Here is a 12,603-nt window from a genome sequence, read left to right as displayed (position 1 = left end):
ACCTTTCAGTCCGCAGGCTGAGGCTCTATCCACTGAGACAAACCGGTTAGGGCAAGAAACTAATTTAAAAAGATACTTTGCCCAGATAAAAGTAGAAAAAGAGTCCTGAGTAAAGTAGATAAATTTACCTGTTTTTTTCTTTGCAACAGAATGCATTAGTAAATACTTTGTAATGTACATTATTCCAGGAAATAAAATGGATAGTTTTCTGTTTATGATATCCCATTATACTGAATACCAAATGTTTCCTTGATGTACTGGTATTTTACATTCTCTTATAGAAAAAAAAAAAGAAGGCCACTCTGTTTTGTTGTTGCTGATTTTTTTTTTTTTTTTTAATGTAAAGATTAAGTAATCGAGTGCTTCTCTCCCTTCTGGGACTGAGGGACTGAATGTGATATCAGTTGATTTTGGCTAAGATGTATGTAGTGGCTGATAGCAGAAGTGGAAATTGAGTTACATCTCAACTTTGAAGAAAATTTTTCATGCATTTTTCTTTTTTTAAATATATTTTTATTGATTTCAGAGAGGGAAGAAGAGGGAGAGAGAGATAGAAACATCAATGATGAGAAAGAATCATTGATCAGTTGCCTCCTGCATGTTCCCCACTGGGGATTGACCCGAAACTCGGGCATCTGCCCTGACCAGGAATCGAACTGTGACCTCCTGATTTATAGGTTGACACTCAACCACTACATAAGCTGGGCTTATGCAGTTTTCTTAAGGGAACTTTTTTCAGTGGAGGACGAAAATGAAGTCATGAAGGAAGCTTGAAGTAGGTACATGAAGAAAAAGTAATTTTTAAAAATCTATCCAATTTGTCATGTAACAATTTATGATTTTTCTAGTCACTTTATCTTTCATAGCTGATGGTTTGTTTAACTCTATTCATATTATCATTTGTTGAAGCTTATAGTAGCTGTCGAACAAGAAGAAATTCCCAGACTTCAGGCCCTTTATGAGAGAGGCCTGCAGAATGGTGTCCAGGGCCTGAGGCTGATCCAGCAGGAGGATATAAAAAAGAAGGAGCCATATTGTAGGGTAAGTGATTCACAGCTCCACACACATGCTCACAGGGACATTTTCATTTAGGGCTCGGTCTTGTGAACATCGAGGCTGAAAGTGAATTTATAGGAGGAAGGAATTATATAGACACAGATAATCCTGTCACAAAAGCAGTGGGGTGACAAACACAAGAGGGCATTGCCACAAACTCTGGACACTTGATTTCTTCTTTCCCTAAGTCATTATAAGAAATATCCAAACCCGCAGAGCAAGCGTGTCAAACTCACGGCCGGCAGGTCTCATGCCTCATTTAAATAAGCGGGTCACGAGTTTGACATGCTTGCTGTAGAGAATTTTCCTAAGAGTTTATTTGAGCCAAACTGATGACATATGCCAGGGAACAAGATCTCAGATGCTCTGGAGAATAAGTTTTACAGCTTCTTTTATGCATTTGAAATTACAGAGGGAAGTTTACAGGAAGGTGAGAGAAAGCAAGGCAGGGATTATTAGATTAGGATAGTTAGCAAGATTATGTGCTCTCTTGGGGGTGGTTACAGTTTATTTCTATGGTGTGTTAACCTAAATGCACAGACACAATAGACTAGGCTTGCTTAAGGCAAATATAAACCTCTTAAAAATATATTTTTTTAATTGATTTGAGAAAGAGAGGAAGGGAGAGGGAGAGAGAGAGAAACATCGATCAGTTGCCTCCTGTACGCATCCTGACCTGGGATCGCACCCACAAGCTGGATATGTGCCCTGACCAAGAATCGAACCAGCGACCTTTTAGTGCATGCAATGCTCAGACCAACTGAGCCACACCAGCCAGGTCGCAAAGATAAACTTTTTACTAAAGAGGTTATATGCCTGGGACATGACTACCCACCATGACCGGTCAAGTTAGGAATTTATGATCAGATCACCCTGTGAAATTACTTTCCATAGAACCCCTCTTTTCACTCACACTAATGAAAAAATACCAGGTCTGAAGGACATAAGCAAATGCAAGAAGAGGTCTGAGATCATATGATATGTTTGGAAAGCACTGTGAGGTGTGGTTAGATCACAGGGTGTATAGGAAAATATAAAAAGTGAGACCAGAAAGGCAGAATTAGGCTCACATAAAGGGCCTGATATTCATGCTGATAACTTTGTAGTTTATCTAGTAGGCACAGAAGCCACTGAAAATTTTTGAGGAGAGTGGCTTTGATATCCAGTCTGTATTTTAGGAAGATAAGTATGGCATGAGTGTGAAGGGTGGGTTGTAGAGTATCTTGCTTAAACATGCTATAGGTAAAAATCTCCCTTTTATTCATGAGAGAGACATGAAAAATAATACTCTGCATAACAACTTTCTTTGATAGCCTTTCAGACACTATCAGTTCAACCTGTAGTTCCATTGGCTGTTCCAGTGAATGGCTGTATCTCCTGTTCCTTCTCCCCTACCTTTTTATTCACAATATGGAATAGCTGGACTCCAGCCCGCTGGTGTAGTTCAGTGGTTGAGGATGTCACAGTTTGGTTCCTGGTCAGAGCACAAGCCCCGGTTGCAGACTCTATCCCCAGTAGGTGGCGTACAGGAGGCAGCCGAGCAATGATTCTCGCTCATCATTGATGGTTCTATCTTTCTCTCCTTCTCCCTTCCTCTCTCTAAAATCAATAAAAGCACTAGAAAGAAAAATAGCTGGACTCCAGGTACCTGTGTTAAAGAGTCTGGCTTCTAACTCATTGCCAGACAATGCTTATCAGAAGCTTTTAGTTTAGTCAGAGAGTTTAGGACAGGTGAACTTCCACTGAAAGATGACTAAGTAGTGTAATTTATAAAAGAGGTATGCCCTGCTTTTCTCTGAGGCCTCTGCAGAAGTGATCTACTTTATATAATGCCACATTGTAATTTTCAGTGCCTACATAGGGTGGCAATATACTAGTATAGTAGAAAATATAGTCTGGTTATTTCATAAAGGTGTCTTGAGTAAATTCCTCCTTTCTTTCCCAACCTCAGCACTGCTACCAGCAATGATGGGCAAAATTTGCATAGTACAAGATTACTTCTGTTTCTTCTAGGACCTCCAAAAGGAAAAGTATATTAGGGCAGCTCTAAAGGGCTTCTTAGAGCAGATTCCTTTCAGCAAAAGATTTAAGTGCTCCCAGGGAAGCATTTTGGAAAATTTTAAACTGGCTCTTCGAACTTTGACTTTGGAGGATAGCTCTTGAGAGCTCTCTTCTGGGCAGATCCTGACAGCTGCTTCTGACCTTAGCTGTGCAGATTCATCCATTGGTCAACCACATGTTCATCTGTTCCTCCTGACTTCTAACTCCCAGTGTTCCCTGTTTTGCTTGCCTGGTTCTTTTCTAGCCATCTGACCTGCTGTGGCCTAAGATTTCAAGTTCTGACCTGCTAACCTGGACAGTGCATGCCCAGCTCCTGGCAGACTACTAGCCTGTCCAACCCCCATCCTGGGCCAGGGCATTGGATTGCTTGGCGGCAGTGACTCGCTGCCTTCCCCCAACATACATGTATAGGTAGGGCCCACCAGCATCTCATGAGGAGGGGCAAGGCCAAGGCCAAAACTAGAAAGGGAAAGAAAAGAAAGGAGATCTTTTAGAGAAGGTCTAGAAAGGGAAAATATCTGGTATGTTTAAAGATAGCAACCTTCAAAAGTTCATTCATTTAGTAAATGTTTGAGTGCCTTGTGTGTCAGGCATTATACTAGGTAATAGGAATATATGAAGATACTTGGAATTCCAAAAATCTATTGATATGGAGCATTTTTACAGCACACTTTTATCCCACTGTTATATTTGTCACAGAGTTTTATGCTAGGTAAGAAAGTTTTTGTGACTAATTGGTATTATCCTAATTTAGATTTTAAGATTATTGTACCCAAAATACTATTTATAGGTTGAAATTGAATTATAGCTATTGACCTATGAATTTAGGGATTGTCAAGCCATATAAAGTCTAATATAATATCTTAGTGTATCTACTCTATCAAAACAAAAGGACTGATTTCCTGTACTTGGGCAAATGCTCTCATATTCTGGAAGCAGACCATCAGGAAAATGGTGAGGTTTTTCAAATGTTGCTTTTAGTTCGTGAAGATAGACTGTTGGGTGTTTTGGGAGCCTTTACCCTTAGTGTGATCTGGGCACATGGCAGTACTGGTCAGGGGTGGGTAGCAAAGTCAAAAGCTTTGAAGGATAAGCAGGTAAATGTATTGGGATAAGGGTGGGGCACTGGATACAGTAATACAGTGACATGCTATGCTGGCCAAACAAGAAGATAGCAGCATTTACCAGTCATACTCAGCTTCTGGGTCTTAGTCATCCTGGAACCAGGCAATCCTCTTAGAGAAGATTGATAGAGACAACTAATCTCATACACATTAAGGCAAGATAAAATGGTACTATCACTAAGGGTTCCTCAAAGTGTAGTCTGTACTTAGTGTGTGAAATTCTACTTTTATCCTTTTCTTCAGAATTAGAAGAGGGTACATTTATTCCAAAAAATTAAATAAGTAATGCTTATAAATCATTCATCTATAGAGTTTGAACATATCTTGGCAAAACACACACACACACACACACACACACACACACACACAAACACACACATACCAGAAGAACAACCCAGGCTGTTAATTTCTCATATACCTGAAGAGAAAGTTTGAATTAACCATATGTGATCTTCATTCAGTATTTGCAGTCTTGAAAATAGAGTCTGCAGCAAATCAAATCAATGCTCTGCAAACATATGAACAATTCTGAGTTTTCACTGAGTGTGTATGACATATGATCCACTACTAGGAAAATCTCAGTGAAGCTTATTTAAAACTTTAATCGGAGAACATTATGGTAAGTGAAATAAGCCAGTCATAGAAAGACAAGTACCATATGATTTCGTTCATATGTGGAATTTAATGAACAAACTGAACTGACTACCAGGCAAAATAGAGACAGACTCATAGAGAGCAAGCAGCCAGCTCTGGTGTGTGTTTGGGGGCAGGTTTGGGGGAGGGGTTGAGAAAAAAAGGAAAAAAAAGAGAACTCATAGACAACAGTGGGGAGGTGAGGTGGGAGAGGGGATAAATGGTGATGAGAAAAATTAAATTTAAAAAAATTATTGTTTAGTGATACAGAATTCACCTCAATCAGATATGAATCAGGATGAGGGATGAATAAAACTGAAAAACTCATTGTAGGAGCTGGAAGAGCCTAGCAAAATGAACTCCTTTAAGGAAGAGAATTATTTTCTGATTATAGAAATTTTCTTATTTAGTTAGTGTTACTTCTTATATCTGTTTGGACATATTGAATCTATATATATAAAAGCCTAAGCGACCATTACAACAGAATGACCGGAATGACTGGCCAACCAATTGCTATGATGTGCACTGACCACCAGGGGGCAGACGCTCAATGCAGGAGCTTCCCTCTGGTGGTCACTGTGCTCCCACAGGGGTAGTGCCACTCAGCAGAAGCCGGGCTCATAGCGGTGAGCACAGCTGCGGATGCGGAAGCCTCTTCCAACTCCGTGGCAGCACTACTGAGTGGCAGCAGCAGGTGCAGCAGGCTGGGATGAGTGCAAGTGGTGTGGCACCTGGCCCCGGGTTCTGGCTCCTCCCTGGCCACATGCCATTTGGCGCACTGCTACATCCCTTGGGGGATGTCCAACTGACCTGCAGGGATGGGGCCTAAACCGGCAGTCAGACATCCCCCAAGGGGTCCCGGATTGCAAGAAGGAGCAGGCTGGGCTGAGGGACACCCCCTGCCCTCAGTGCATGAATTTTGTGCACTGGGCATCTAGTATATACATACAGGGTGAGGCAAAAGTAGTTTTACAGCTGTGAGTACATGAAACACAGGATTCATTCTTATATATATTTTTAATTATTGTATCATTTTCCATATGAGCAACTGTAAACCTACTTTTTGCCCCACCCTGTATACTCAAGTTCAAATTCAGGAACTATGGAGCAAGCTTTTATTTTTCTTTAAAATTATCAGGGGTTTTTTCCTTCAAGAAAGCATAATGTGTGTTACCCATCAAAATAACCAGTAAAGCCCTAACCGGTTTGGCTCAGTGGATAGAGCGTCCGCCTGTGGACTGAAAGGTCCCAGGTTCGATTCTGGTCAAGGGCATGTACCTTGGTTGTGGGCACATTCCCAGTAGGGAGTGTGCAGGAGGCAGCTGATCGTTGTTTCTAACTCTCTATCCCTCTCCTTTCCTCTCTGTAAAAAATCAATAAAATATATTTTTTAAAAATAACCAGTAAAAATTTTCAGCACAAAATAAAATTTATTCAGCAAACTGTCCTCGGTGATTTTTAATTGTAATGTCTTGACTTTTTCATAATCCTACCCCAGGGTCTAATGGCTATTGATTGCCCATATACTGGCATTGTGGACTATCGTCGGGTGGCTTTGTCATTTGCCCAGGATTTTCAAGATGCGGGTGGCTCTGTTTTGACCAATTTTGAAGTAAAAGATATTGAAATGGCTAGAGAAAGTCCTTCAAGAAGTGAAGATGGTAAGCCGTCCTTGTCTTTTCTTTTGAATACTTGCATTGACTTCTAAACAAATTTTGGACTGCTTTTGGCTGGGGTGGTGCTGGGGGAGGTCCACCAGGAGTTGGGCTAGCGTAGGGCACAGAGCTGGAGACAGGTGCAGAAGGTAAGATTGGATGTGGGCAAACTGGAACTTCCAGCGAGTCTCGTATTGATAGAACTAGGCACTGATAGGACACTTATGACTGATGTTAAAACCTGAGTTGCCGCCCTGACCGCTTTGGCTCAGTGGATAGAGCGTCGGCTTGCGGACTCAAGGGTCCCAGGTTCGATTCCGGCTAAGGGCATGTACCTTGGTTGCGGGCACATCCCCAGTAGGGGGTGTGCAGGAGGCAGCTGATCGATGTTTCTCTCTCATCGATGTTTCTGACTCTCTGTCCCTCTCCCTTCCTCTCTGTGGAAAATCAATAAAATATATTTTAAAAAAAACAAAAAAAAACCTGAGTTGTCAAGGCTGTTTATATAAAACTAGAGGCTGGATGCACAAATTTGTGCACAGGTGGGGTCCCTCGGCTTAGCAGGTAATCGGGGCTGGTCGGGGGGTAGGGGTTATGGGAGGCAGGCTGGCCAGCTGGGGTCGGGAGGGGCTACAGGAGGTTGGCCAGCACAGGAGATTGGCTGTGGGAGCACACTGACACCAGGGGGCAGCTCCTGTGTTGAGCATCTGCCCCCCTGTGGTCAGTGTGCATCATAGCGGCTGGTTGACCAGTTGTTCTGGTCATTTGGTTGTACCGGTCACTTAGGCTTTTATATATAGACTAGAGGCCTGATGCACGAAATCATGCAAGGGCCTCAGCCCTTGTGGCTGCGGCAGCTTGCCTCAGCCCCAGCCCCGGCTTCGTCTGGAAGGACGTCCAGAAGGTCATTCTGCTGTCCGTCTAATTAGCATATTATGCTTTTATTATTGTAGATTAGCCCCCAAATTCTTCCTTAGCCTGTAGGTTAGAATCAGAATCCCTGGGGGTGTTTGTTAAAACTGCAGACGTTAGCATCACCCAGTATTACTGAAGTAGATTGTCTGTGGATAGGACATGACTTAGCCATTCTGAACAACCCCCTTTGGGGATTTTTATTTTTTTAACTAAATGAATCGGTTTGTAAATTTTGAATTTGCTTTGGGGAAATTTGAGGGAAAATGTAATGTGCTGGGTTTATTCTTCCTTGACAGGTTTGTTTTTTTTTGGAGGTTTGGGCCATATGAATCATCCTCCCAGTGTCCTACTAAATTCTAAGATGATGAGCAAAATTGTTAAATAATTAAGGTTGTTATAGGTAGGTAGCATAATCAATAAAATTTATTCATGGTAAAAGTAGATCATATTCTTTAACTGTTGCACTTATGTGTTATAAGACTTCAATATCCCTTGTATCTGATTGGAAACTAATTTTATAAATACTTTATTATTGGAAGATTTTGTGTTTTAATAACTTTTGTTTCTTTTCACAACATAGAATCTACAGAGATCCAGTAACCAACATTTGAACAACAAGTGTCATAACATTAGTCCTGTGGGAAAATACATACTGATTTATGATGATCTATTTTATAGCATGGTGCTTAGATGTGTAGTTCAGAGAAAAAAGCTGTGACTGCTTATGCTAGAGCTGAAGTGGTGGGAGGTTGATAAGCATAGATTAAGTGAATTTATATAAAATAATCTAAAAAACATTCCAGAGTTTTATATATTGTCAAATATGAACTAGTTTAATCTTATTACTTGGTAAAAGCTTCAGAATGAAATGTGAAAAGTAATCATGGTTGTGACAAGAAACCCATTTAAGTTTGTTACTAGTATATTTCAAATACTGTAGGCCTTCTTTTACTAAAAATAAATCTTTCACCAATTCCTTTTTCCTTTTTTTTTTCCAGGGATGAAATATCCAATTGTTATAAGGAATACAAAGGTAAAGATTCTTAAGCAAAACTACTTCCATCTATTTTATCTACTTTCATCCCCTCTCCTTTCTTTTTTTAAAATTTTATTTTATTGATTTTAGAGAGAGAAAGATATTGATCGGTTGCCTCCCACACACACCGGGCCCAGCGATTGAACCCACAACCCAGGTATGTGATCTGACTGGAAATTGAACCTGCTACCTTCTGGTGTATGAGATGATGCTCAAACAACTGAGTACACTGTGCAGGACCCACTCCTTTCTTAAAAAGTTGAATTAACCACTGTATTTTATGTCAGTGAATGGAATTTGTCTGATGTAAAGTTATTGTGAGAGAGATTCTTTGAGAGCTAAAATATAACAGTTTTCATTCTAAGAAGGGTTTCAACTTGGAAATGCATTCATATAGTGACAGTGCCAGCAAAAAAATATGATTATAAGTACTTGGAGTATTTAATTTTAAGGCAAAACTGATAGATATTTTATTGTTCTACCTGCTTATCTATATTAACTTATCAACTCTCTACTAATGAGAAGACTTGGGGGAGGGTGTAGATCAGTGATGGCGAACCTATGACACACGTGTCAGAGGTGAAAACGCGAACTCATTTTTTTGGTTGATTTTTCTTTGTTAAATGGCATTTAAATATATAAAATAAATATCAAAAATATAAATCTTTGTTTTACTATGGTTGCAAATATCAAAGAATTTCTATATGTGACACGGCACCAGAGTTAAGTTAGGGTTTTTCAAAATGCTGACACACCGAGCTCAAAAGGTTCGCCATCACTGGTGTAGATTGTACAGAGGGTGATACACTGCCTTCCTTCTCTTCCCATAATCTAAAACAAGAACTATTTGATAGATAGACGTATTGCATTCACTGTGTGTTCTTGAATGGTCAGAGTTCAGTCAGGAAAGCAAAGTCCGTAATGAGTGTAGTCGGATTTATGGTAGGAATTAGGTCTGACACATTGTGAACCACCTGGGAAGTCAAGGTTCAGAAGGAGAGTTGGTAGATTAGAGGCATATCCAGCCAGTCTGAGAAGCCAAAGTGTATCTACCTGCTGAAGTGGAACCGCAAATGAGAAGCTCATGAGGAGATCTGGGGCAGCTCTTGTCTACAGCCAGGTCTTGGGTAGGACAGCGGTTGGTCAGTAGGATCATTATGTGGGAAGCAGAGCTGGGTGTGGAGCTATAATTCACTTGGCAGTGAGTGTTTATCACCACCTTGGCCTAGAGTGACCTTCAGAGAATAGTGGCTGCTACTTTACTTCTACCTGTCAAATCACATTCAGTTCCTATTTGGTCAACTTTAAGGTGGAACGATACAGGGAGGGGATTCTGTCAAGCATAGTTCCCCGTTTAACCAAATTGACACAGTATAACCTCCCAGTCCATCCCTTTTCAGTTTGCCATCCAATCACACCCCTTATAACCACATTTACTTTCCAAATAAAGACAGTAATAAAATCATGCTTCCACCTACAAGGCTCAACTATCTTTCATACAACTGAAGGCATGCTTACTACCACAACAGAATACCACCGGCTTAAACAATAGAAATTTATTTTGTCACAGTTCTGGAGGCTCAAAGTCTAAGATCAGGGTGCCATCGGGGTTGGATTCTAGTGAGAGCTTTCTCGGCTTGTAGATGGCTGCCTTCTCACTGTGACCTTACATGGTCTCTTCTCTGTGCATGCTCATATAGTGACAGTGCCACTATAGTCACAGAAAGAAGGAGGGGAGAGAGAGAGAGAGAGAGAAAGAGAGAGAGAGAGAGAGAGAGAGAGAGAGAGAGAGAGAGAGAGAGAGAGAGAGAGAGAGAGAGAGAGAATATGAGAATTTGAGTACACACAATTTTTGGTGTCTTTCTCTTATAAGAACACCAGTCCTATCAGATTAGGGCAGTGATGGCGAACCTATGACACGCGTGTCAGAGGTGACACGTGAACTCATTTTTTTGGTTGATTTTTCTTTGTTAAATGGCATTTAAATATATAAAATAAATATCAAAAATATAAATCTTTGTTTTACTATGGTTGTAAATATCAAAAAATTTCTATATGTGACACGGCACCAGTTAAGTTAGGGTTTTTCAAAATGCTGACACGCCGAGTTCAAAAGGTTCGCCATCACTGGATTAGGGCTTCACTCCTGTGACTTCATTTAACCTTAATTATTTCCCTAAAGGCTCTATCTCCAAGCATAGTCAAATGGGGAGTTGAGGCTTCAACATATGAATTTTGGGGGAAAGGGGAACACAATTCATTTTATAACAATAAGGAAGAAGAAAGAATTGGTTAATTATAGACATATCTTTATTTCACAGTAAGGAAGAAATTACTACATTTCTCAGAACTATATTCCTCATTTATGTCACCAATCATGTGGTCATGTGGTCATATTTATAATTTCCTTCTTCCACTATCTATTCCATACTCCCTTTGCCCTTGGCAAGCCTCTCAGCTGGTCATGGTTCCTAGTTTGGCAGGAAAACTCAAACTTTTATTCCTGAAGTGTCTCTGCCATTAGCAGCCCTGCCTGTTTTATGTTGTAGTGGTTTCCATCAACTTTTATAGCAATGTGTGGGGATACCAAGAGATAGGCCAGGAGATCTATAGCCCACACATACTCCGCTTTATCATTCCCAAGCTCTCTGTGTGGTAGCAACTCTCTTTCTCCTTGAAAGTCAGGACCAGTTACCCCATTCAGTCCTAGACGGTGTGATTCCTGGTCAGGGCACTTGCCTGGGTTGTGAGCTCGATCCCCAGTAGGGGGCATTCAGGAGGCAAGCCAAACAATGATTCTCTCTCGTCATTAATGTTTCTATCTCTCCCTCTTCCTTCCTCTCAGAAATCAATAAAAATATATATTTTTTAAAATTATCCCATTCAGTACAGTAACCTTCATTGCCTTTTGATTCACTGTCACGAGGAACTCAAAATGGCCAAGGATGACAGTATTAAATTCTAGTGTAATGGAACCATTGCATATTCTCTAATGGAAGCACTTCTCCCTTGGTACCTAAGACTTCTAAACCATTAGAGCCCAAAGTTGTGGGGCGAGGAAGCTGAAATTTGGATTAGAAGCAGAAACTGTGTAAGGTGCTACTCCCATTTCTACCTCTTGATCTTCTGAGCTGTGATTCCTGACTATGGGAGAAACAATACCATATATTAATTACTGATTTAGAGCATATAGTGCATCCTGGAAGACCTTGCCCCAGCCCTGCAGGGTGTTGCTAGTCAGCTAGTGCTGTTATTGAATCTTCAAAAGTCCTTTCCACGCTATCACCCAGCGGCTTCAGGATGCGGGAAATGATAACATCAGTGAATTCCACAAGCATGAGCTTATCATTATACTTCATTTACTGTAAAGTAAGCTCACTGATCAGAAGTCATGCTTCTGGGTAAAATACCATAATAAAATTGATTAAGTTCACAGATGGTGGTTTCTGCAGAAGTGTTGTGGGTAGGGAAGGCAAATCTATATCCACAGCAATTGTCTATTCCAGTGAGGACTAAGTGCTGCCCCCCTCCCCTTTATTTAAATTGGGAGACTGAGCACTCTCCCAACAGCAGATCGAGTGGCTGTAGACACATCAGCCTTAATAAGTCCATGTTGCTGATCCCACACGTCACCTCCATCCTTACTGCCATAATCATGTAGTTTGTGAAGTCATTGGCTAAGGGCAGAGCTGGCTGGGAAAGAGGCTGACTAATGTTCACAGAGTAGGTCATCTTGTCTCCTGATTATTAAAATCTTCCTCTGCCCCAGTTACTCTTCAGTGAGCTTACTCTTCAGTATGGAACTTAAATACCTTTATCCTCCGAGCCTTTTTGGAGAGGTCCATTCACACACCTCTTCTCAGAGCTCCTTTTCTTGACCAGCCAGCCAAACCATCAGTCATTGCACATGCAACTGTGTAGATGCATACTTCTGGCCATCTCTCCTTCTGGGTGAGATAAACAACCAATGTAGTGTTCAAAGTTCTACCGGCTGGGAGCATTTCCACAGTCCTTCGGGCCACTCTCCGGTGGGGCTCTGGTGCTGCCACTGTTTGCTTTCGAGTGGTGCCAGAATGGTGTGCAGAACCATTTGTAAACCAGGCCTCTATTTTTTCTTCCTTGG

General features: G+C 41.0%; 1 protein-coding gene across 1 annotated transcript in view; it reads left to right on the top strand.

The window, feature by feature from the left end:
- L2HGDH (L-2-hydroxyglutarate dehydrogenase) overlaps window positions 1–12,603 on the top strand; it is a 37,005-nt gene that overhangs the window by 10,415 nt on the left and 13,987 nt on the right. The window contains exons 4-6 of the mRNA XM_036306224.1: window positions 910–1,041; window positions 6,373–6,535; window positions 8,443–8,477. Of these exons, the coding sequence (XP_036162117.1) occupies window positions 910–1,041; window positions 6,373–6,535; window positions 8,443–8,477 (330 nt within the window). The remainder of the gene's footprint in view (window positions 1–909; window positions 1,042–6,372; window positions 6,536–8,442; window positions 8,478–12,603) is intronic.

This window comes from Myotis myotis, unplaced genomic scaffold (assembly GCF_014108235.1).
Source record: "Myotis myotis isolate mMyoMyo1 unplaced genomic scaffold, mMyoMyo1.p scaffold_m19_p_1, whole genome shotgun sequence".
Lineage (NCBI taxonomy): Eukaryota > Metazoa > Chordata > Mammalia > Chiroptera > Vespertilionidae > Myotis > Myotis myotis.
Note: the sequence above shows the minus strand (reverse complement) of the source record. Positions and strands in the feature narration are given on the sequence as shown.